This window comes from Oncorhynchus keta, unplaced genomic scaffold (genome assembly GCF_023373465.1).
Source record: "Oncorhynchus keta strain PuntledgeMale-10-30-2019 unplaced genomic scaffold, Oket_V2 Un_contig_12414_pilon_pilon, whole genome shotgun sequence".
NCBI classification, from domain to species: Eukaryota; Metazoa; Chordata; class Actinopteri; order Salmoniformes; family Salmonidae; genus Oncorhynchus; species Oncorhynchus keta.
This window is the reverse complement of record NW_026277865.1, coordinates 30,876-58,578: the sequence shown is the minus strand read 5'-3', so window position 1 is coordinate 58,578 and position 27,703 is coordinate 30,876. Positions and strand designations below refer to the sequence as shown.

Here is a 27,703-nt window from a genome sequence, read left to right as displayed (position 1 = left end):
CTGTGTAGCACCACTGTGTAGCACCACTGTGTAGCACCACTGTGTAGTACCACTGTGTAGCACCACTGTGTAGTACCTCTGTGTAGCACCACTGTATAGCACCACTGTGTAGCACCACTGTATAGTACCCCTGTGTAGCACCACTGTGTAGTACCCCTGTGTAGCACCACTGTGTAGTACCCCTGTGTAGCACCACTGTGTAGTACCCCTGTGTAGTACCTCTGTGTTCTACCTCTGTGTTCTACCTCTCTCTCTCTCTCCCTCTTGTCAGACTCGTTCTATGACACGTTCCACACCATTGCTGACATGATGTACTTCTGTCAGATGATGGCCGTAGCAGAGGTCATGAACCCTCTAGTGGGCGTGGTCAAGACAGGGGTGTTCCCTGCTATGATCCAGGTAGGGTTCAATCCAAACACACAGAAAAATAACTTTCAAAATGACTTGGGTTTTAAATTTAAAAAACACACATGCTAATTTAGGTTACATTGACTTTTAGTTGTTTTTGGTTAGTCAAAGCTAAAGTTAACGGCTATGGGTTTGTAAACCAACCCAAAGCAAAGATTCCCTTCTTGCCCATAGGAGACTTTCAGGTTGAGGACAGGATGCATTCAGGTTGAGGCCAGGATGCATTCAGGTTGAGGCCAGGATGCATTCAGGTTGAGGACAGGATGCATTCAGGTTGCAGGACAGGATGCATTCAGGTTGAGGACAGGATGCATTCAGGTTGAGGACAGGATGCATTCAGGTTGAGGACAGGATGCATTCAGGTTGAGGACCATTCAGGTTGAGGACAGGATGCATTCAGGTTGAGGACAGGATGCATTCAGGTTGAGGACAGGATGCATTCAGGTTGAGGACAGGATGCATTCAGGGTGAGGACAGGATGCATTCAGGTTGAGGACAGGATGCATTCAGGTTGAGGACAGGATGCATTCAGGTTGAGGACAGGATGCATTCAGGTTGAGAGGATGCATTCAGGTTGAGGCCAGGATGCATTCAGGTTGAGGCCAGGATGCATTCAGGTTCAGGATGCATTCAGGTTGAGGACAGGATGCATTCAGGTTGAGGACAGGATGCATTCAGGTGAGGACAAGTGATTTTGTATTTAGGGTGAATTAACCCTTTAATGAAGTGTATTTCAGTGATTTTGTATTTAGGGTGAATTAACCCTTTAATGAAGTGTATTTCAGTGATTTTGTATTTAGGGTGAATTAACCCTTTAATGAAGTGTGTTTCAGTGATTTTGTTGTTGTTGACCTGTACAGGTGGTGGGTAGGAACGTAATCCTGTTTGTGATCTTCGGTAGTCTGGAGGAGATGCAGAACAAAGCAGTGGTCTTCTTCGTCTTCTACCTCTGGAGCACCATAGAGATCTTCAGGTGACTCTACCTCTATAGTTAATATAGATCTACAGGTGACTCTACCTCTATAGTTAATATAGATCTACAGGTGACTCTACCTCTATAGTTAATATAGATCTACAGGTGACTCTACCTCTATAGTTAATATAGATCTACAGGTGACTCTACCTCTATAGTTAATATAGATCTACAGGTGACTCTACCTCTATAGTTAATATAGATCTTCAGGTGACTCTACCTCTATAGTTAATATAGATCACCAGGTGACTCTACCTCTATAGTTAATATAGATCTACAGGTGACTCTACCTCTATAGTTAATATAGATCTACAGGTGACTCTACCTCTATAGTTAATATAGATCTACAGGTGACTCTACCTCTATAGTTAATAGATCTACAGGTGACTCTACCTCTATAGTCAATATAGATCTACAGGTGACTCTACCTGCTATAGTTAATATAGATCTACAGGTGACTCTACCTCTATAGTTAATATAGATCTTCAGGTGACTCTACCTCTATAGTTAATATAGATCTACAGGTGACTCTACCTCTATAGTTAATATAGATCTACAGGTGACTCTACCTCTATAGTTAATATAGATCTACAGGTGACTCTACCTCTATAGTTAATATAGATCTACAGGTGACTCTACCTCTATAGTTAATATAGATCTTCAGGTGACTCTACCTCTATAGTTAATATAGATCTACAGGTGACTCTACCTCTATAGTTAATATAGATCTACAGGTGACTCTACCTCTATAGTTAATATAGATCTTAGGTGACTCTACCTCTATAGTTAATATAGATCTACAGGTGACTCTACCTCTATAGTTAATATAGATCTACAGGTGACTCTACCTCTATAGTTAATATAGATCTTCAGGTGACTCTACCTCTATAGTTAATATAGATCTACAGGTGACTCTACCTCTATAGTTAATATAGATCTTCAGGTGACTCTACCTCTATAGTTAATATAGATCTACAGGTGACTCTACCTCTATAGTTAATATAGATCTACAGGTGACTCTACCTCTATAGTTAATATAGATCTACAGGTGACTCTACCTCTATAGTTAATATAGATCTACAGGTGACTCTACCTCTATAGTTAATATAGATCTACAGGTGACTCTACCTCTATAGTTAATATAGATCTACAGGTGACTCTACCTCTATAGTTAATATAGATCTACAGGTGACTCTACCTCTATAGTTAATATAGATCTACAGGTGACTCTACCTCTATAGTTAATATAGATCTACAGGTGACTCTACCTCTATAGTTAATATAGATCTACAGGTGACTCTACCTCTATAGTTAATATAGATCTTCAGGTGACTCTACCTCTATAGTTAATATAGATCTACAGGTGACTCTACCTCTATAGTTAATATAGATCTACAGGTGACTCTACCTCTATAGTTAATATAGATCTTCAGGTGACTCTACCTCTATAGTTAATATAGATCTACAGGTGACTCTACCTCTATAGTCAATATAGATCTACAGGTGACTCTACCTCTATAGTTAATATAGATCTACAGGTGACTCTACCTCTATAGTTAATATAGATCTACAGGTGACTCTACCTCTGGAGCACCATAGAGATCTTCAGGTGACTCTACCTCTATAGTTAATATAGATCTTCAGGTGACTCTACCTCTATAGTTAATATAGATCTTCAGGTGACTCTACCTCTATAGTTAATATAGATCTTCAGGTGACTCTACCTCTATAGTTAATATAGATCTTCAGGTGACTCTACCTCTATAGTATAGTTAATGTAGATCTACAGGTGACTCTACCTCTCTAGTATAGTTATATAGATCTACAGGTGACTCTACCTCTATAGTATAGTTAATATAGATCTACAGGTGACTCTACCTCTATAGTTAATATAGATCTACAGGTGACTCTACCTCTATAGTTAATATAGATCTACAGGTGACTCTACCTCTATAGTTAATATAGATCTACAGGTGACTCTACCTCTATAGTTAATATAGATCTACAGGTGACTCTACCTCTATAGTTAATATAGATCTACAGGTGACTCTACCTCTATAGTTAATATAGATCTACAGGTGACTCTACCTCTATAGTTAATATAGATCTACAGGTGACTCTACCTCTATAGTTAATATAGATCTACAGGTGACTCTACCTCTATAGTTAATATAGATCTACAGGTGACTCTACCTCTATAGTATAGTCAATATAGATCTACAGGTGACTCTACCTCTATAGTATAGTCAATATAGATCTACAGGTGACTCTACCTCTATAGTATAGTCAATATAGATCTACAGGTGACTCTACCTCTATAGTTAATATAGATCTACAGGTGACTCTACCTCTATAGTTAATATAGATCTACAGGTGACTCTACCTCTATAGTTAATATAGATCTTCAGGTGACTCTACCTCTATAGTTAATATAGATCTACAGGTGACTCTACCTCTATAGTATAGTTAATATAGATCTACAGGTGACTCTACCTCTATAGTATAGTTAATATAGATCTACAGGTGACTCTACCTCTATAGTTAATATAGATCTACAGGTGACTCTACCTCTATAGTATAGTTAATATAGATCTACAGGTGACTCTACCTCTATAGTATAGTTAATATAGATCTACAGGTGACTCTACCTCTATAGTAAATATAGATCTACAGGTGACTCTACCTCTATAGTATAGTCAATATAGATCTACAGGTGACTCTACCTCTATAGTATAGTCAATATAGAACTACAGGTGACTCTACCTCTATAGTTAATATAGATCTACAGGTGACTCTACCTCTATAGTTAATATAGATCTACAGGTGACTCTACCTCTATAGTATAGTTAATATAGATCTACAGGTGACTCTACCTCTATAGTTAATATAGATCTACAGGTGACTCTACCTCTATAGTTAATATAGATCTACAGGTGACTCTACCTCTATAGTTAATATAGATCTACAGGTGACTCTACCTCTATAGTTAATATAGATCTACAGGTGACTCTACCTCTATAGTCAATATAGATCTACAGGTGACTCTACCTCTATAGTTAATATAGATCTACAGGTGACTCTACCTCTATAGTTAATATAGATCTACAGGTGACTCTACCTCTATAGTCAATATAGAACTACAGGTGACTCTACCTCTATAGTTAATATAGAACTACAGGTGACTCTACCTCAATACAGCTCACATCCAGATAACTGCCAAAATAAAGGAAACATGACATAAAGTTGCGTCAATACACCTCCTCATAGATTCTACAGGTGTCTGGAACTCTTATTGGAGGGATGTGACATCATTCTATTGGAGGGATGTGACATCATTCTATTGGAGGGATGTGACATCATTCTATTGGAGGGATGTGACATCATTCTATTGGAGGGATGTGACATCATTCTATTGGAGGGATGTGACATCATTCTATTGGAGGGATGTGACATCATTCTATTGGAGGGATGTGACATCATTCTATTGGAGGGATGTGACATCATTCGATTGGAGGGATGTGACATCATTCTATTGGAGGGATGTGACATCATTCTATTGGAGGGATGTGACATCATTCTATTGGAGGGATGTGACATCATTCTATTGGAGGGATGTGAATCATAGATTGGAGGGATGACATCATTCTATTGGAGGGATGTGACATCATTCTATTGGAGGGATGTGACATCATTCTATTGGAGGGATGTGACATCATTCTATTGGAGGGATGTGACATCATTCTATTGGAGGGATGTGACATCATTCTATTGGAGGGATGTGACATCATTCTATTGGAGGGATGTGACATCATTCTATTGGAGGGATGTGACATCATTCTATTGGAGGGATGTGACATCATTCTATTGGAGGGATGTGACATCATTCGATTGGAGGGATGTGACATCATTCTATTGGAGGGATGTGACATCATTCTATTGGAGGGATGTGACATCATTCTATTGGAGGGATGTGACATCATTCTATTGGAGGGATGTGACATCATTCTATTGGAGGGATGTGACATCATTCTATTGGAGGGATGTGACATCATTCTATTGGAGGGATGTGACATCATTCTATTGGAGGGATGTGACATCATTCTATTGGAGGGATGTGACATCATTCTATTGGAGGGATGTGACATCATTCTATTGGAGGGATGTGACATCATTCTTCCACCAGAAAATTCCATAATGTGGTGTTTTGTTGCTGGCGGTGCCAAACACCATGTCAGGCTCTGCAACAGAATCTCCCAGAAGTGTTGAGTTGGGTTGAGATCTGGAGACTGAAACGACCAGGGTAAATGGTTTACATTGTTTTCGTGGGTTTTCCTTAACTCTTTTTCTATAACCTCAACTTTAGTCTCCTCACCTGCGATCGAAGTATCCTATAGAGTGGTTCGGTGTAAGAAATATGGTGTAAGGGAATTGTCATCAATCAATCAAATATATTTACAAAGCCTTTCTTAAATCAGACGATGTCTCAAAGTGCTGTACAGAAACCCAGCCTAAAACCCCAAACAGCAGTAATGCAGATGTAGAAGCACAGTGGCTAGGAAACACTCTCTGGAAAGGCAGGAACCTAAGAGGAAACCTAGAGAGGAACCAGGCTCCGAGGGGTGGCCAGTCCTCTTCTGGCTGTGCCGGGTGGAGATTAGAAACCTAGAGAGGAACCAGGCTCCGAGGGGTGGCCAGTCCTCTTCTGGCTGTGCCGGGTGGAGATTAGAAACCTAGAGAGGAACCAGGCTCTGAGGGGAGGCCAGTCCTCTTCTGGCTGTGCCGGGTGGAGATTAGAAAGCTAGAGAGGAACCCGGCTCCGAGGGGTGGCCAGTCCTCTTCTGGCTGTGCCGGGTGGAGATTAGGAACCAGAGAGGAACCAGGCTCCGAGGGGTGGCCAGTCCTCTTCTGGCTGTGCCGGGTGGAGATTAGAAAGCTAGAGAGGAACCAGGCTCCGAGGGGTGGCCAGTCCTCTTCTGGCTGTGCCGGGGAGATTAGAAACCTAGAGAGGAACCAGGCTCCTCTTCTCGCTGTGCCGGGTGGAGATTAGAAATTTAGAGAGGAACCAGGCTCCGAGGGGTGGCTCCTCTGGCTGTGCCGGTGGAGATTAGAAACGAGAGAGGAACCAGGCTTCGAGGGGTAGCCAGTCCTCTTCTGGCTGTGCCGGGTGGAGATTAGAAACGTAGAGAGGAACCAGGCTCCGAGGGGTAGCCAGTCCTCTTCTGGCTGTGCCGGGTGGAGATTAGAAAACCAGAGAGGAACCAGGCTCCGAGGGGTGGCCAGTCCTCTTCTGGCTGTGCCGGGTGGAGATTAGAAACCTAGAGAGGAACCAGGCTCCGAGGGGTGGCCAGTCCTCTTCTGGCTGTGCCGGGTGGAGATTAGAAACCTAGAGAGGAACCAGGCTCCGAGGGGTGGCCAGTCCTCTTCTGGCTGTGCCGGGTGGAGATTAGAAACCTAGAGAGGAACCAGGCTCCGAGGGGAGGCCAGTCCTCTTCTGGCTGTGCCGGGTGGAGATTAGAAACCTAGAGAGGAACCAGGCTCTGAGGGGAGGCCAGTCCTCTTCTGGCTGTGCCGGGTGGAGATTATAAGACTACATTGTACTCGGCACCATGATATCCGAACAACAAACATCTACAGGACTGTTTCGCACAGACTGAAACATGTTCCCGCGATTCAACCGATCACATGGAGGAGTTTACGCATCGACGACGTCATCCTCACAATGACCATACATACATAAATACATACGTGCATACCCCAACCAGAAGCCATGGATTACAGGCAACATCCGCACTTAAAGGCTAAGAGCTGCCGGTTTCAAGGAACAGGACACTAATCCGGACACTTATAAGAAATCCCACTACGACCTCCGACGAGGTCTGACCTTCACTGACATTTTCCCTACTACTTTACTGCCTTTATTGTCTCCTAGACCAACTCCAATTCACATACCGCCCCAATAGATCAACAGATGACACAATTTACTGGCATTATTGTCTCCTAGACCAACTCCAATTCACATACCGCCCCAACAGATCAACAGATGACACAATTTACTGGCATTATTGTCTCCTAGACCAACTCCAATTCACATACCGCCCCAACAGATCCACAGATCACACAATTTACTGGCATTATTGTCTCCTAGACCAACTCCAATTCACATACCGCCCAACAGATCAACAGATGACACAATTTACTGGCATTATTGTCTCCTAGACCAACTCCAATTCACATACCGCCCCAACAGATCAACAGATGACACAATTTACTGTCATTATTGTCTCCTAGACCAACTCCAATTCACATACAGCCCCAACAGATCAAATCAAATCAAATCAAATGTATTTATATAGCCCTTCGTACATCAGCTGATATCTCAAAGTGCTGTACAGAAACCCAGCCTAAAACCCCAAACAGCAAACAATGCAGGTGTAAAAGCACGGTGGCTAGGAAAACTCCCTAGAAAGGCCAAAACCTAGGAAGAAACCTAGAGAGGAACCGGGCTATGTGGGGTGGCCAGTCCTCTTCTGGCTGTGCCGGGTAGAGATTATAACAGAACATGACCAAGATGTTCAAATGTTCATAAATGACCAGCATGGTCAAATAATAATAAGGCAGAACAGTTGAAACTGGAGCAGCAGCACAGTCAGGTGGACTGGGGACAGCAAGGAGCCATCATGTCAGGTAGTCCTGGGGCACGGTCCTAGGGCTCAGGTCAGTTGAAACTGGAGCAGGAGCATGGCCAGGTGGACTGGGGACAGCAAGGAGTCCTCATGTCAGGTAGTCCTGGGACATGGTCCTAGGGCCCAGGCCAGTTGAAACTGGAGCATCAGCATGGCCAGGTGGACTGGGGACAGCAAGGAGTCATCATGTCAGGTAGTCCTGGGGCATGGTCCTAGGGCTCAGGTCCTCCGAGAGAGAGAAAGAAAGAGAGAAGGAGAGAATTAGAGAACGTACACTTAGATTCACAGGACACCGAATAGGACAGGAGAAGTACTCCAGATATAACAAACTGACCCTAGCCCCCGACACATAAACTACTGCAGCATAAATACTGGAGGCTGAGACAGGAGGGGTCAGACTCTGTGGCCCCATCCGAGGACACTACAGGGCCAAACAGGAAGGATATAACCCCACCCACTTTGCCAAAGCACAGCCCCCACACCACTAGAGGGATATCTTCAACCACCAACTTACCATCCTGAGACAAGGCCGGTATAGCCCACAAAGATCTCCGCCACGGCACAACCCATAGGCGCCAACTACAGGATGACCACAACAGTGAATCAACCCACCCAGGTGACTCTACCCCCAGGGAATATAGAGAGCCCCAGCAAGCCAGTGACTCAGCCCCGTAACAGGGTTAGAGGCAGAGAATCCCAGTGGAAAGAGGGGAACCGGCCAGGCAAAGACAGCAAGGGCGGTTCGTTGCTCCAGAGCCTTTCCGTTCACCTTCCCACTCCTGGGCCAGACTACACTCAATCATATGACCCACTGAAGAGATGAGTCTTCAGTAAAGACTTAAAGGTTGAGACCGAGTTTGCGTCTCTGACATGGGTAGGCAGACCGTTCCATAAAAATGGAGCTCTATAGAAAGCCCTGCCTCCAGCTGTTTGCTTAGAAATTAACAATTAGAGGCCTGCTTGTGACCGTAGCGTGTGTAGGCATGTACGGCAGGACCAAATCAGAGAGGTAGGTAGGAGCAAGCCCATGTAATGCTTTGTAGGTTAGCAGTAAAACCTTGAAATCAGCCCTTGCTTTGACAGGAAGCCAGTGTAGAGAGGCTAGCACTGGAGTAATATGATCAAATTTTTTGGTTCTAGTCAGGATTCTAGCAGCCGTATTTAGCACTAACTGAAATTTATTTAGTGCTTTATCCGGGTAGTTAAAATAGAGCATTGCAGTAGTCTAACCTAGAAGTGACAAAAGCATGGATTAATTTTTCTGCATCATTTTTGGACAGAAAGTTTCTGATTTTTGCAATGTTACAGTAGATGGAAAAAGCTGTCCTCGAAATGGTCTTGATATGTTCTTCAAAAGAGAGATCAGGGTCCAGAGTAACGCTATAGGTCCTTCACAGTTTTATTTGAGGTGACTGTACAACCATTAAGATTAATTGTCAGATTCAACAGAAGATCTCTTTGTTTCTTGGGACCTAGAACAAGCATCTCTGTTTTGTCCGAGTTTAATAGTAGAAAGTTTGCAGCCATCCACTTCCTTATGTCTGAAACACATGCTTCTAGCGAGGGCAATTTTGGGGCTTCACCATGTTTCATTGAAATGTACAGCTGTGTGTCATCCGCATAGCAGTGAAAGTTTACATTATGTTTTCGAATAACATCCCCAAGAGGTAAAATATATAGTGAAAACAATAGTGGTCCTAAAACAGAACCTTGAGGAACACCGAAATGTACAGTTGATTTGTCAGAGGACAAACCATTCACAGAGACAAACTGATATCTTTCCGACAGATAAGACCTAAACCAGGCCAGAACATGTCCGTGTAGACCAATTTGGGTTTCCAATCTCTCCAAAAGAATGTGGTGATCGATGGTATCAAAAGCAGCACTAAGGTCTAGGAGCACGAGGACAGATGCAGAGCCTCGGTCCGATGCCATTAAAATGTCATTTACCACCTTCACAAGTGCCGTCTCAGTGCTATGATGGGGTCTAAAACCAGACTGAAGCATTTCGTATACATTGTTTGTCTTCAGGAAGGCAGTGAGTTGCTGCGCAACAGCCTTCTCTAAAATCTTTGAGAGGAATGGAAGATTCGATATAGGCCGATAGTTTTTTTATATTTTCTGGGTCAAGGTTTGGCTTTTTCAAGAGAGGCTTTATTACTGCCACTTTTAGTGAGTTTGGTACACATCCAGTGGATAGAGAGCCGTTTATTATGTTCAACATAGGAGGGCCAAGCACAGGAAGCAGCTCTTTCAGTAGTTTAGTTGGAATAGGGTCCAGTATACAGCTTGAAGGTTTAGAGGCCATGATTATTTTCATCATTGTGTCAAGAGATATAGTACTAAAACACTTGAGCGTCTCTCTTGATCCTAGGTCCTGGCAGAGTTGTGCAGACTCAGGACAACTGAGGTTTGGAGGAATACGCAGGTTTAAAGAGTCCGTAATTTGCTTTCTAATAATCATAATCTTTTCCTCAAAGAAGTTCATGAATTTATCACTGCTAAAGTGAAAGTCATCCTCTCTTGGGGAATGCTGCTTTTTAGTTAGCTTTGCCACAGTATCAAAAAGGAATTTCGGATTGTTCTTATTTTCCTCAATTAAGTTAGAAAAATAGGAAGATCGAGCAGCAGTAAGGGCTCTTCGGTACTGCACGGTACCGTCCTTCCAAGCTAGTCGGAAGACTTCCAGTTTGGTGTGGCGCCATTTCCGTTCCAATCTTCTGGAAGCTTGCTTCAGAGCTCGGGTATTTTCTGTGTACCAGGGAGCTAGTTTCTTATGAGACATTTTTTAGTTTTTAGGGGTGCAACTGCATCTAGGGTATTGCGCAAGGTTAAATTGAGATCCTCAGTTAGGTGGTTAACGGATTTTTGTCCTCTGGCGTCCTTGGGTAGGCAGAGGGAGTCTGGAAGGGCATCAAGGAATCTTTGTGTTGTCTGTGAATTTATAGCACGACTTTTGATGTTCCTTGGTTGGGGTCTGAGCAGATTATTTGTTGCAATTGCAAACGTAATAAAATGGTGGTCCGATAGTCCAGGATTATGAGGAAAAACATTAAGATCCACAACATTTATTCCATGGGACAAAACTAGGTCCAGCGTATGACTGTGACAGTGAGTGGGTCCAGAGACATGTTGGACAAAACCCACTGAGTCGATGATGGCTCCAAAAGCCTTTTGGAGTGGGTCTGTGGACTTTTCCATGTGAATATTAAAGTCACCAAAGATTAGAATATTATCTGCAATGACTACAAGGTCTGATAGGAATTCAGGAACTCAGTGAGAAACGCTGTATATGGCCCAGGAGGCCTGTAAACAGTAGCTATAAAAAGTGATTGAGTAGGCTGCATAGATTTCATGACTAGAAGCTCAAAAGACAAAACGTCATTTTTTTTTTTTTGTAAATTGAAATTTGCTATCGTAAATGTTAGCAACACCTCCGCCTTTGCGGGATGCACGGGGATATGGTCACTAGTGTAGCCAGGAGGTGAGGCCTCATTTAACACAGTAAATTCATCAGGCTTAAGCCATGTTTCAGTCAGGCCAATCACATCAAGATTATGATCAGTGATTAGTTCATTGACTATAATTGCCTTTGAAGTAAGGGATCTAACATTAAGTAGCCCTATTTTGAGATGTGAGGTATCATGATCTCTTTCAGTAATGACAGGAATGGAGGTGGTCTTTATCCTAGTGAGATTGCTAAGGCGAACACCGCCATGTTTAGTTTTGCCCAACCTAGGTCGAGGCACAGACACGGTCTCAATGGTGATGACTGACTACACTGACTATGCTAGTGGCAGACTCCACTATGCTGGCAGGCTGGCTAATAGCCTGCTGCCTGGCCTGCACCCTATTTCATTGTGGAGCTAGAGGAGTTAGAGCCCTGTCTATGTTGGCAGATAAGATGAGAGCACCCCTCCAGCTAGGATGGAGTCCGTCAATCCTCAGCAGGTCAGGCTTGGTCCTGTTTGTGGGTGAGTCCCAGAAAGAGGGCCAATTATCTACAAATTCTATCTTTTGGGAGGGGCAGAAAACAGTTTTCAACCAGCGATTGAGTTGTGAGACTCTGCTGTAGAGCTCATCACTCCCCCTAACTGGGAGGGGGCCAGAGACAATTACTCGATGCCGACACATCTTTCTAGCTGATATGCACGCAGAAGCTATGTTGCGCTTGGTGATCTCTGACTGTTTCATCCTAACATCGTTGGTGCCGACGTGGATAACAATATCTCTATACTCTCTACACTCGCCAGTTTTAGCTTTAGCCAGCACCATCTTCAGATTAGCCTTAACGTCGGTAGCCCTGCCCCGGGTAAACAGTGTATGATCGCTGGATGATTCGCTTTAAGTCTAATACTGCGGGTAATGGAGTCGCCAATGACTAGAGTTTTCAATTTGTCAGAGCTAATGGTGGGAAGCTTCGGCGTCTCAGACCCCGTAACGGGAGGAGTAGAGACCAGAGAAGACTCGGCCTCTGACACCGACCCGCTGCTTAATGGGGAGAACCGGTTGAAAGTTTCTGTCTGCTGAATGAGCGACACCGGTTGAGCTTTCCTACAGCATTTCCTTCCAGAAACCGTGAGAAAGTTGTCCGGCTGCGGGGACTGTGCCAGGGGATTTATACTACTATCTGTACTTACTGGTGGCACAGACGCTGTTTCATCCTTTCCTACACTGAAATTACCCTTGCCTAACGATTGCGTCTGAAGCTGGGCTTGTAGTACAGCTATCCTCGCCGTAAGGCGAGCTAGCGGCTGCAATTAGAAGGCATCATGTTAATGTTACTACTTAGCTTCGGCTGTTGGAGGTCCTGACGAATCGTGTCCAGATAAAGCGTCCGGAGTGAAAAAGTTGAGGAAAAAATAAATAAATATATGAACGGTAATTAAAAGTGAAACCCGTAAAGTTGTCAGGTAGCAAAATACGTTGGCAACAAAACGCACAGCAATTCGAAAACAAGCCTGCAAGTTGTGACCGGAAATGACGCAATAACACTGTCAGACCTGGCCGTGGAGATCAACAGATGACACAATTTACTGGCATTATTGTCTCCTAGACCAACTCCAATTCACATACCGCCCCAACAGATCCACAGATCACACAATCTCAATCACACTCCACACTGGCCTCTCCCACCTGGACAAGAGGAGCACCTATGTGAGAATGTTGTTCATTGACTGCAGCTCAACATTCAACACCATAGTGCCCTCCAAGCTCATCACTAAACTCAGGATCCTGGGACTGAACACCTCCCCTCTGCAACTTGATCCTGGACTTCCTGACGGGCTGCCCCCCCAGGTGATGAGGGAACAGCTTAAGACTGTTAAATAGTACACTGCTGCTACTGTTTATTATCTATCCTGTTGCCTAGTTACTTTACCCCTACCTATATCTACATATCTACCACGTGTGACAAATTCCATTTGATTTAATCTACAGATCTTCATTTAACCATGAATGGACATTATATTACCGGCTAGTGAGGCTAGTTGTAACCATGAATGGACATTATATTACAAGCGAGTGAGGCTAGTTGTAACCATGAATGGACCAGCTAGTCAGGCTAGTTGTAACCATGAATGGACCAGCTAGTCAGGCTAGTTGTAACCATGAATGGACCAGCTAGTCAGGCTAGTTGTAACCATGAATGGACATTATATTACCAGCTAGTGAGGCTAGTTGTAACCATGAATGGACCAGCTAGTGAGGCTAGTTGTAAGCATGAATGGACCAGCTAGTGAGGCTAGTTGTAAGCATGAATGGACCAGCTAGTGAGGCTAGTTGTAAGCATGAATGGACATTATATTACCAGCTAGTGAGACTAGTTGTAACCATGAATGGACATTATATTACCAGCTAGTGAGACTAGTTGTAACCATGAATGGACATTATTTTACCAGCTAGTGAGACTAGTTGTAAGCATGAATGGACCAGCTAGTGAGGCTAGTTGTAAGCATGAATGGACATTATATTACCAGCTAGTGAGACTAGTTGTAACCATGAATGGACATTATTTTACCAGCTAGTGAGACTAGTTGTAACCATGAATGGACATTATATTACCAGCTAGTGAGACTAGTTGTAACCATGAATGGACATTATATTACCAGCTAGTGAGACTAGTTGTAAGCATGAATGGACCAGCTAGTGAGGCTAGTTGTAACCATGAATGGACCAGCTAGTGAGGCTAGTTGTAAGCATGAATGGACCAGCTAGTGAGGCTAGTTGTAACCATGAATGGACCAGCTAGTGAGGCTAGTTGTAACCATGAATGGACCAGCTAGTGAGGCTAGTTGTAACCATGAATGGACCAGCTAGTGAGGCTAGTTGTAACCATGAATGGACCAGCTAGTGAGGCTAGTTGTAACCATGAATGGACCAGCTAGTCAGGCTAGTTGTAACCATGAATGGACCAGCTAGTGAGGCTAGTTGTAACCATGAATGGACATTATATTACCAGCTAGTGAGGCTAGTTGTAACCATGAATGGACCAGCTAGTGAGGCTAGTTGTAAGCATGAATGGACATTATATTACCAGCTAGTGAGACTAGTTGTAACCATGAATGGACCAGCTAGTCAGGCTAGTTGTAACCATGAATGGACCAGCTAGTGAGGCTAGTTGTAACCATGAATGGACATTATATTACCAGTTAGTGAGGCTAGTTGTAAGCATGAATGGACATTATATTACCAGCTAGTGAGGCTAGTTGTAAGCATGAATGGACATTATATTACCAGCTAGTGAGACTAGTTGTAACCATGAATGGACCAGCTAGTCAGGCTAGTTGTAACCATGAATGGACCAGCTAGTGAGGCTAGTTGTAACCATGAATGGGCATTATATTACCAGCTAGTGAGACTAGTTGTAAGCATGAATGGGCCAGCTAGTGAGGCTAGTTGTAACCATGAATGGGCATTATATTACCAGCTAGTGAGACTAGTTGTAAGCATGAATGGACCAGCTAGTGAGGCTAGTTGTAACCATGAATGGGCATTATATTACCAGCTAGTGAGGCTAGTTGTAACCATGAATGGGCATTATATTACCAGCTAGTGAGACTAGTTGTAACCATGAATGGACCAGCTAGTGAGACTAGTTGTAACCTTGAATGGACCAGCTAGTGAGACTAGTTGTAACCATGAATGGGCCAGCTAGTGAGACTAGTTGTAAGCATGAATGGACCAGCTAGTGAGGCTAGTTGTAACCATGAATGGACCAGCTAGTGAGACTAGTTGTAACCATGAATGGACCAGCTAGTGAGGCTAGTTGTAAGCATGAATGGACCAGCTAGTGAGACTAGTTGTAACCATGAATGGACCAGCTAGTGAGGCTAGTTGTAACCATGAATGGACCAGCTAGTGAGACTAGTTGTAACCATGAATGGACCAGCTAGTGAGGCTAGTTGTAAACCATGAATGGACCAGCTAGTGAGGCTAGTTGTAACCATGAATGGGCATTATATTACCAGCTAGTGAGGCTAGTTGTAACCATGAATGGACATTATATTACCAGCTAGTGAGACTAGTTGTAACCATGAATGGACCAGCTAGTGAGGCTAGTTGTAAACCATGAATGGGCCAGCTAGTGAGACTAGTTGTAACCATGAATGGACCAGCTAGTGAGGCTAGTTGTAACCATGAATGGACCAGCTAGTGAGGCTAGTTGTAACCATGAATGGACCAGCTAGTGAGGCTAGTTGTAAACCATGAATGGACCAGCTAGTGAGGCTAGTTGTAACCATGAATGGGCATTATATTACCAGTTAGTGAGGCTAGTTGTAACCATGAATGGACCAGCTAGTGAGACTAGTTGTAACCATGAATGGACCAGCTAGTGAGGCTAGTTGTAACCATGAATGGGCATTATATTACCAGCTAGTGAGACTAGTTGTAACCATGAATGGACCAGCTAGTCAGGCTAGTTGTAACCATGAATGGACCAGCTAGTGAGGCTAGTTGTAACCATGAATGGACATTATATTACCAGTTAGTGAGGCTAGTTGTAACCATGAATGGGCATTATATTACCAGCTAGTGAGACTAGTTGTAACCATGAATGGACCAGCTAGTCAGGCTAGTTGTAACCATGAATGGACCAGCTAGTGAGGCTAGTTGTAACCATGAATGGACATTATATTACCAGTTAGTGAGGCTAGTTGTAACCATGAATGGGCATTATATTACCAGCTAGTGAGACTAGTTGTAACCATGAATGGACCAGCTAGTCAGGCTAGTTGTAACCATGAATGGACCAGCTAGTGAGGCTAGTTGTAACCATGAATGGACCAGCTAGTGAGACTAGTTGTAACCATGAATGGACCAGCTAGTGAGGCTAGTTGTAACCATGAATGGACCAGCTAGTGAGACTAGTTGTAACCATGAATGGACCAGCTAGTGAGACTAGTTGTAACCATGAATGGGCCAGCTAGTGAGACTAGTTGTAACCATGAATGGGCCAGCTAGTGAGACTAGGTCCTAGTTGGTAGACTGAATGTTGTAACGCCAGGGTAGTGACCCGGGACCACCCTAGTTGTAACCATAGAATGTATGACACATGCTAGTAAGTCGCTAGTTGGATAAAAGCCTGAATGGACCAGCTAGTTATTATATTAGTTGTAACCATGAATGGACCAGCTAGTGAGACTAGTTGTAACCATGAATGGACCATATTACCAGCTAGTGAGACTAGTTGTAACCATGAATGGACCAGCTAGTCAGGCTAGTTGTAACCATGAATGGACCAGCTAGTGAGACTAGTTGTAAGCATTTCCCAGGTATCCATTCTACACATTGACCTGCATTGTATTGTTGTAAGTCGCTCTGGATAAGAGCGTCTGCTAAATGACTTAAATGTAATGTAAATGTTGTTTTGTCGTCTGTCCCATGTATCCATTCTACACGTTGACCTGCATTGTATTTCTCACTGCTTGTGAATGATGCTAAATAAAACCTGTTGTTTTGTCGTCTGTCCCAGGTATCCATTCTACATGCTGGCCTGCATCGACACAGACTGGAAGCTGCTGACCTGGCTCAGATACTCCATCTGGATGCCCCTCTACCCTCTGGGGGTGCTAGCAGAGGGTCAGTGGGCCTGTCACACACACACACACACAACACACACACCACATCACACCACACACACACACACACACACACACACACACACACACACACACACACACACACACACACCACACACACACCACCGCCAACACACACACCATACACAACACACCACACCACACACACACACACACCACACACACACACACTCCTCAGAGAGCTCTATGCCTGCTATATTCACTTATTATGTAAATTGTATGTAAATAATAGTGGTATGATGTTTGTTGTCAAACAAGATATTACTTAGTTATTACCAAGATATCCAAGTGTTGCTATGTATTCCTGTCTGTCCTGTCTGTTTCCTCTTAGCTATAGCTGTGATCCAGTCCCTGCCTATCTTCGATGAGACCCGTCTGTACAGCATCCCTCTACCTACGGTCCTGGGCTCGTCCTTCAGCTTTTCCTTCACTCTGAAGATCTACCTGGCCCTCATGTTCCTCGGTCAGTTAGTACCACTCTCTGACCCTACACCCTAACCCTCCATCCTAAACCCACTCTCTAACCCTAAACCCACTCTCTGACCCTACACCCTCCATCCTAACCCTCTACCCTAACCCTCTCTCTAACCCTTTACCCTAACCCTCTCTCTAACCCTCCACCCGAACCCTCTCTCTGACCCTCCATCCTAACCCTCTACCCTAACCCTCGACCCTAACCCTCTACCCTAACCCTCTACCCTAACCCTCTCTCTCACCCTCTACCCTAACCCTCTCTCTAACCCTTTATCCTAACCCTCTCTCTGACCCTCCACCCTAACCCTCTCTCTAACCCTCCACCCTAACCCTCTCTCTGACCCTCTCTCTAACCCTCCACCCTAACCCTCTCTCTAACCCTCTACCCTAACCCTCTCTCTGGCCCTCTACCCTAACCCTCTCTCTAACCCTCTACCCTAACCCTCTCTCTGACCCTCCCTCTGGCCCTCTACCCTAACCCTCTCTCTAACCCTCTACCCTAACCCTCTCTCTGACCCTCTACCCTAACCCTCTACCCTAACCCTCTCTGACCCTCTCTCTGACCCTCTCTCTGACCCTCTCTCTGACCCTCTACCCTAACCCTCTCTCTAACCCTCTCTCTGACCCTCTATCTGACCCTCTCTCTGACCCTACTCCCTAACCCTCTCTCTGACCCTCCCTCTGGCCCTCTTCTCTGACCCTTCTCTGACCCTCTACCCTAACCCTCTACCCTAACCCTCTACCCTAACCCTCTCTCTAACCCTCTCTCTGACCCTCTCTCTGACCCTCCCTCTGGCCCTCTACCCTAACCCTCTCTCTGACCCTCCCTCTGGCCCTCTACCCTAACCCTCTCTCTGACCCTCCTTCTGGCCCTCTACCCTAACCCTCTCTCTGACCCTCCCTCTGGCCCTCTACCCTAACCCTCTCTCTGACCCTCCCTCTGGCCCTCTACCCTAAACCCTCTCTCTGACCCTCTACTGACCCTCTACCCTAACCCTCTCTCTGACCCTCTACCCTAACCCTCTCTCTGACCCTCTACCCTAACCCTCTCTCTGACCCTCCCTCTGGCCCTCTACCCTAACCCTCTCTCTAACCCTCTCCCTAACCCTCTCTATAACCCTCTACCCTAACCCTCTCTCTGACCCTCTACCCTAACCCTCTCTCTGACCCTCTACCCTAACCCTCTCTCTGACCCTCTCCCTAACCCTCTCTCTGACCCTCCCTGACCCTCTCTCTGACCCTCTACCCTAACCCTCTCTCTGACCCTCTCTCTGACCCTCTCTCTGACCCTCTACCCTAACCCTCTCTCTGACCCTCTCTAACCCTCTCTCTGACCCTCCCTCTGACCCTCTACCCTAACCCTCTCTCTGACCCTCTCTCTGACCCTCCACTCTGACCCTCTCTCTGACCCTCTACCCTAACCCTCCCTCTGACCCTCTCTCTGACCCTCTCTCTGACCCTCTCCCTCCCTCTCTGACCCTCCTCTGACCCTAACCCTCCCTCTGACCCTCTACCCTAACCCTCTCTCTGACCCTCCCTCTGACCCTCTCTCTGACCCTCTCTCTGACCCTCTCTCTGACCCTCTCTCTGACCCTCCCTCTGACCCTCTCTCTGACCCTCTCTCTGACCCTCTACCCTAACCCTCTCTCTAACCCTCTACCCTAACCCTCTAACCCTCTCTCTGACCCTCTCTCTGACCCTCTCTCTGACCCTCTCTCTGACCCTCCCTCTGACCCTCTCTCTGACCCTCTCTCTGACCCTCTCTCTGACCCTCTACCCTAACCCTCTCTCTGACCCTCCCTCTGACCCCCTCTCTGACCCTCTCTCTGACCCTCTCTCTGACCCTCTCTCTGACCCTCTCCTAACCCTCTGAACCCTCCCTCTCTGACCCTCTACCCTAACCCTCTCTCTGACCCTCTACCCTGACCCTCTCTCTGACCCTCCACCCTGACCTCTCTCTGACCCTCTCTCTGACCCTCCCTCTGACCCTCTACCCTAACCCTCTCTCTGACCCTCTGACCCTAACCCTCTCTGACCCTCTCTCTGACCCTCTCTCTGACCCTCTCTCTCTGACCCTCTCTGACCCTCTGACCCTCCACCCTAACCCTCCCTCTGACCCTCTCCCTAACCCTCCTCTGACCCTCCCTCTGACCCTCTACCCTCTGACCCTCTCTGACCCTCTCTCTGACCCTCTCCCTAACCCTCTCTGACCCTCTCTGACCCTCTCCCTGACCCTCTCTCTGACCCTCTACCCTAACCCTCTCTGACCCTCCCTCTGACCCTCTCTGACCCTCTCTCTGACCCTCTCTCTGACCCTCCCTCTGACCCTCTCCCTAACCCTCTCTCTGACCCTCTCTCTGACCCTCTCTCTCCCTCCCTACCCTCTCTCTGACCCTCTCTGACCCTCTCTGACCCTCTCTCTGACCCTCCCTCTGACCCTCTCTGACCCTCCTCTGACCCTCTCCCTAACCCTCTCTCTGACCCTCTTCTGACCCTCTCTCTGACCCCACCCTAACCCTCCTCTGACCCTCTCTCTGACCCTCTCTGACCCTCTCTCTGACCCTCCCTCTGACCCTCTCTGACCCTCTGACCTAACCCTCTACCCTAACCTCTCTAACCCTCTCTAACCCTCTCTCTGACCCTCTCTCTGACCCTCCCTCTGACCCTCTGACCCTCCCTCTCTGACCCTCCTCTGACCCTCTGACCCTGACCCTCTCTCTGACCCTCTCTGACCCTTCCTCTGACCCTCTCTCTGACCCTCCTCTGACCCTCCCTCTGACCCTCTGTCCCTCTGACCCTCTCTGACCTCCTCTCTGAACCCTCCCTCTGACCCTCTCCCTCTGACCCTCTCTCTGACCCTCTACTCTAACCCTCTCTCTGACCCCTCTCTCCCTGACCCTCTCTGACCCTCTCTGAGCCTACCCTCCTCTAACCCTCTACCCTAACCCTCCTCTGACCCTCTCTCTGACCCTCTGACCCTCCCTCTGACCCTCTACCCTGACCCTCTCTGACCCTCTCCTGACCCTCTCTGACCCTCTCTCTGACCCTCTGACCCTCCCTCTGACCCTCCCTCTGACCCTCTACCCTCTCTCTGACCCTCCTCTGACCCTCTCTCTGACCCTCCTCTGACCCTCTCTCTAACCCTCTCTCTGACCCTCTCTCTGACCCTCTCTCTGACCCTCTCTCTGACCCTCTCCCTGACCCTCCCTCTCCAGAGACCCTCTCTCTAACACCCTCCCTCTGACCTCTCACCCTCTCTGACCCTCTCTGACCCTCCCTCTGACCCCCTCTCTGACCCTCTCTCTGACCCTCTGTCCCTCCAGAACCCTCCTGTCTAACCCTGTCATCTCTGAACCCTCTGTCTCTGACCCTAACCCTCTCTTGACCCTCTCTGACCCTGTCTCTGTTTCTCTTACCCCTATCTTTGCTGACCCTCTTGTCTTTCTCTACCCTAACCCTCTCTAACCCTCTCCTAACCCTCTCATACCCTCTTGACCCTTTTCCTCTGACCCTCTCTCAACCCTCCTGTCTGACCCTCTCAGACCCTCTCATACTGTCTACCCTCTCCCTAACCCTAACTGACCCTCCTAACCCTCTCTCTGACTCCACCTCTAACCCTCTCTAGACCCTCTACCCTAACCCTCTCTGACCCTTAACCTCTCACCCTCTCTCTTCTCACCCTCTCCCTTACCCTCTCTAACCCTCTACCCTAACCCTCTCTCTAACCCTCTACCCTCATACCCTCTCTAGACCCTCTCACCCTCATACCCTCTCTGACCCTCTCCCTAACCCTCTCATCTGACCCTTCTCTAACCCTCTCCCAGTCTGTTACCCTCTACCAGAACCTCCTCTAACCCTCAACCCTCCCTCTTCCTCACTCAGTCCCCTTCCTCCCTAACACAACCCTGTCTTCCTCCCTCACCCTAACCCTGTCTACCCTCCCTCTGACCTCCTCTAACACAAACCCTTCTCTTCCTCACCCAGTCTGTCCAACCCTCTACCTCCTCTAACACAACCCTTCTGACCCCTCACCCAGTCCCTCCACTGAGGTACCCCTCTAACACAACCTTCTCTTCCTGACCCTCCCACTGTCCTAACCCTCTCTCTGACCCTCTCTCTACCCAGTCTGTCCACCTTCCTCTGACCCTCACAACCCTTCTCTTCCTCACCCTCTACCCCAGAGACCCTCCTCAACCCTTCCCTAACCTCACCCAGTCCCTGTCTCTGACCCTCCCTAACAGACCCTCTCTTCTCTGACCCAAACCCTCTCCTACCCTTCCTCACCCAGTCTGACCCTCCACCAGAGGTACCTCCTCTAACACAAACCCTCTCTCTGACCCTCCTCCCCAGTCTGTCCACCAGAGGTACCTCCTCTAACACAAACTCCACCCTCCAGCTTATCATCTGTCATGTCAGGATGGTTAATGTCTCTAACAGAAACACTTTGGGTCAGCATATGTCATTTGTTTTCTTACAGTATCTTTGCTTGGAGTCTTTCACCAAGTGGATGGACCTTGCCTTAAAACATTTTAAATTATAAAAAGTAGTTTTTTTTCTTCCCAGGTCTGTTCATCAACTTCCGCCACCTGTTTAACGGCAGAGGAGGAGAACTCACTCCAGGAAGAGGAAAATGAACTAACGGATAGAAGGACAAACCTCCGTCTTCCACACACCCTTGGTCCTTTTCTCACCTCTCCTCTCCACCTCTCCTCCTCTACAACCATACTTCTCTTCCTCACCCATGTCATCCACTCAGAGTATCCTCCTGTCATACACAACCCTTAGTATCTTCCTCATACCATCCCTCCACCATACTGTTACCTCCTCTAACACAACCACTCTCTCTTCCTCACCCAGTCTGTCCTTCAGAGGTACCTCCTCTAACACAAACCCTTCTCTTCCTCATCAAGTCTGTTCATCAGAGGTACCTCCTCTAACACAAACCCTTCCCTTCCTCACCCAGTCTGTTCATCAGAGGTACCTCCTCCAACACAAACCCTTCCCTTCCTCAACCAGTCTGTCCACCAGAGGTACCTCCTCTAACACAAACCCTTCCCTTCCTCAACCAGTCTGTCCACCAGAGGTACCTCCTCTAACACAAACCCTTCCCTTCCTCAACCAGTCTGTTCATCAGAGATACCTCCTCTAACACAAACCCTTCCCTTCCTCACCCAGTCTGTTCATCAGAGGTACCTCCTCTAACACAAACCCTTCATCTTCCTCACCCAGTCTGTCCACCAGAGTACCTCCTCTAACACAAACCCTTCTCTTCCTCACCCAGTCTGTCCACCAGAGGTACCTCCTCTAACACAAACCCTTCCTTCCTCACCCAGTCTGTCCACCAGAGGTACCTCCTCTAACACAAACCCTTCTCTTCCTCACCCAGTCTGTCCACCAGAGGTACCTCCTCTAACACAAACCCTTCTCTTCCTCACCCAGTCTGTCCACCAGAGGTACCTCCTCTAACACAAACCCTTCTCTTCCTCACCCAGTCTGTCCACCAGAGGTACCTCCTCTAACACAACCCTTCTCTTCCTCACCCAGTCCGTCATAGAGGTACCTCCTCTAACACAAACCCTTCTCTTCCTCACCCAGTCCGTCCATTAGAGATACCTCCTCAACACAAACTGTTAGTTTAACAGATACATGTCATACTGTTAGTATTAACAGATACATGTCTTACTGTTAGTATTAACAGATACATGTCATACATGTCGTACTGTTAGTATTAACAGAAACATGTCATACCTCACTGTTAGTATTAACAGATACATGTCATAACACTGTTAGTATTAACAGATACATGTCAGATACATGTCATACTGTTAGTATTAACAGATACATGTCATACTGTTAGTATTAACAGATACATGTCATACTGTTAGTATTAACAGATACATGTCATACTGTTACAGTACTGTCATACTGTTAGTACATGTCATTAACAGATACATGTACTGTTAGTATTAACAGATACATCATACTGTTAGTATTAACAGATACATGTCATACTGTACTGTTAGTATTAACAGATACATGTCATACTGTTAGTATTAACAGATACATGTCATACTGTTAGTATTAACAGATACATGTCATACTGTTAGTATTAACAGATACATGTCATACTGTACTGTTAGTATTAACAGATACATGTCATACTGTTAGTATTAACAGATACATGTCATACTGTTAGTATTAACAGATACATGTCATACTGTTAGTATTAACAGATACATGTCATACTGTTAGTATTAACAGATACATGTCATACTGTTAGTATTAACAGATACATGTCATACTGTACTGTTAGTATTAACAGATACATGTCATACTGTTAGTATTAACAGATACATGTCATACTGTTAGTATTAACAGATACATGTCATACTGTACTGTTAGTATTAACAGATACATGTCATACTGTTAGTATTAACAGATACATGTCATACTGTTAGTATTAACAGATACATGTCATACTGTTAGTATTAACAGATACATGTCATACTGTACTGTTAGTATTAACAGATACATGTCATACTGTTAGTATTAACAGATACATGTCATACTGTTAGTATTAACAGATACATGTCATACTGTTAGTATTAACAGATACATGTCATACTGTTAGTATTAACAGATACATGTCATACTGTTAGTATTAACAGATACATGTCATACTGTTAGTATTAACAGATACATGTCATACTGTTAGTATTAACAGATACATGTCATACTGTTAGTATTAACAGATACATGTCATACTGTTAGTATTAACAGATACATGTCATACTGTATGTACTAGTATTAACAGATACATGTCATACTGTACTGTTAGTATTAACAGATACATGTCATACTGTTAGTATTAACAGATACATGTCATACTGTTAGTATTAACAGATACATGTCATACTGTTAGTATTAACAGATACATGTCATACTGTTAGTATTAACAGATACATGTCATACTGTTAGTATTAACAGATACATGTCATACTGTACTGTTAGTATTAACAGATACATGTCATACTGTACTGTTAGTATTAACAGATACATGTCATACTGTTAGTATTAACAGATACATGTCATACTGTTAGTATTAACAGATACATGTCATACTGTTAGTATTAACAGATACATGTCATACTGTTGTTAGTATTAACAGATACATGTCATACTGTTAGTATTAACAGATACATGTCATACTGTACTGTTAGTATTAACAGATACATGTCATACTGTTAGTATTAACAGATACATGTCATACTGTTAGTATTAACAGATACATGTCATACTGTTAGTATTAACAGATACATGTCATACTGTTAGTATTAACAGATACATGTCATACTGTTAGTATTAACAGATACATGTCATACTGTTAGTATTAACAGATACATGTCATACTGTTAGTATTAACAGATACATGTCATACTGTTAGTATTAACAGATACATGTCATACTGTTAGTATTAACAGATACATGTCATACTGTTAGTATTAACAGATACATGTCATACTGTTAGTATTAACAGATACATGTCATACTGTTAGTATTAACAGATACATGTCATACTGTTAGTATTAACAGATACATGTCATACTGTTAGTATTAACAGATACATGTCATACTGTTAGTATTAACAGATACATGTCATACTGTACTGTTAGTATTAACAGATACATGTCATACTGTTAGTATTAACAGATACATGTCATACTGTTAGTATTAACAGATACATGTCATACTGTTAGTATTAACAGATACATGTCATACTGTTAGTATTAACAGATACATGTCATACTGTACTGTTAGTATTAACAGATACATGTCATACTGTACTGTTAGTATTAACAGATACATGTCATACTGTTAGTATTAACAGATACATGTCATACTGTTAGTATTAACAGATACATGTCATACTGTTAGTATTAACAGATACATGTCATACTGTTAGTATTAACAGATACATGTCATACTGTTAGTATTAACAGATACATGTCATACTGTTAGTATTAACAGATACATGTCATACTGTTAGTATTAACAGATACATGTCGTACTGTTAGTATTAACAGATACATGTCATACTGTTAGTATTAACAGATACATGTCGTACTGTTAGTATTAACAGATACATGTCATACTGTTAGTATTAACAGATACATGTCATACTGTACTGTTAGTATTAACAGATACATGTCATACTGTTAGTATTAACAGATACATGACATACTGTTAGTATTAACAGATACATGTCATACTGTTAGTATTAACAGATACATGTCATACTGTTAGTATTAACAGATACATGTCATACTGTACTGTTAGTATTAACAGATACATGTCATACTGTACTGTTAGTATTAACAGATACATGTCATACTGTACTGTTAGTATTAACAGATACATGTCATACTGTTAGTATTAACAGATACATGTCATACTGTACTGTTAGTATTAACAGATACATGTCATACTGTTAGTATTAACAGATACATGTCATACTGTTAGTATTAACAGATACATGTCATACTGTTAGTATTAACAGATACATGTCATACTGTTAGTATTAACAGATACATGTCATACTGTACTGTTAGTATTAACAGATACATGTCATACTGTTAGTATTGAAGGAGCAGTACTATAAACAGTTCTAGCGTCTCTTGGCCAGACTAAACAACTTGTGTATTTTCTGAACTCCATTTTGCAGCTCATGTAATCCTCATAATGGACCTGCCTTCAGTTTTAATTCAGGAAGTGAAATGAAAACTGCCCATATTCTATGAAGAGTGGGTTTTTTTTTAAATAACTCTTTTTGTTTAGGATCCACTTTAATGACTTGACTGAATAGAAGTGAATTGACTCTGACTCTGTTACAGTCATTGATAGAACAGTCCTGTTGCACTTCACTACTGTCCCGTCTGACCATGAGTCAGCGTCAGGCATAATGCTATACATTGATTTGTTTTGTGATAAGTTGTTTTGTTTTTTTAAAGGCCCAGTGCAGTCAGAAATATGTATTTATATATACTTCCACGCTATGAGGTAGGAATAACACTGTGAACATTATCATAATGTCCTTTTTAGTGTACGAGTTGTTTGAATAGACTGACATTTCAGCCTGTTTTGGCAGGATGGAGTTTTGGCCTTCCACGGTGACATCACTATGGGGTGAATTAGTTAATAGACCAATAAGAAAGAGAGTTCTAAAACCCCTCTGCCAATAACAGCACATGTTCAGTTTTCCCCTCCCCACTCAGACCACTCCCAGACAGACCTAGCTAAATTGTTGCTTGAGAAATTGCCCGTTGTTGAGAATCTACTTTTTGTTAATTAGTGACCATTTTAATTTAAATCACAGTAAGGTACTTCATTGTTACCCAGGAATGATTTGATGTTGACATTTAAAAAAAAAACGCATTGGAGTTTTCTTTTTTTTTTTAAATATTGCTTTATTCCTAAATGAACTTTTGTATGCCAACAGTGTTTCTCATGCAGTATAGAATCAAGCTGCATTCTGGGATGTAAGCTACTGTATTCTCCAGTGATGTTTATAGTCCCTGTGATATCTACTATCTCCATCATGCCATCCTTGCTGTGTTGTTCAAAGGCTCACTGTTCTGCGTCTGATGACAGGGTTAGAGTTGCGTCCCGACTCTCCACACTTCTCCTAGAGCGTGCTCTTGCACACTTCTCCTAGAGCGTGCTCTTGCACACTTCTCCTAGAGTGTGCTCTTGCACACTTCTCTGTCATTCCTGTCAAAACAGACAAAGGGAACCAGTCTGAGCCCAGAACCTCAGGGAAATGGACATTGTTAGAGAATTAAGGGAAGAGGATCACTGTCTGGAATCATGTGTTTTATTAGAAGGTTTTGAATGGCTGAAGGATCAATTATAATGTGTGATATTATAATAACCAATAAAGTTGTGTGAAATAAAGTGAATATCTGTAGTTATTTATGAAAAGAGCATAGCTGGTGATGTGAATAAAAACCCACAATTATATAGGTGTCTTTTATCTCCTCATAATAACCCCTTTATATAGGTGTCCT

At 44.2% G+C, this 27,703-nt stretch overlaps 1 protein-coding gene across 3 annotated transcripts in view; it reads left to right on the top strand.

Moving 5' to 3' along the window:
• Positions 1-22,273, top strand: part of LOC118370579 (very-long-chain (3R)-3-hydroxyacyl-CoA dehydratase-like) — a 30,186-nt gene extending 7,913 nt beyond the window's left edge. For all 3 annotated transcript variants that reach the window (XM_052501046.1, XM_052501047.1, XM_052501048.1), the window contains 5 exons: positions 272-399; positions 1,269-1,381; positions 17,039-17,145; positions 17,497-17,628; positions 22,203-22,273. In XM_052501046.1, coding sequence (XP_052357006.1) covers positions 272-399; positions 1,269-1,381; positions 17,039-17,145; positions 17,497-17,628; positions 22,203-22,273 — 551 coding nt within the window. The remainder of the gene's footprint in view (positions 1-271; positions 400-1,268; positions 1,382-17,038; positions 17,146-17,496; positions 17,629-22,202) is intronic.
• Positions 22,274-27,703: the final 5,430 nt, after the last annotated feature.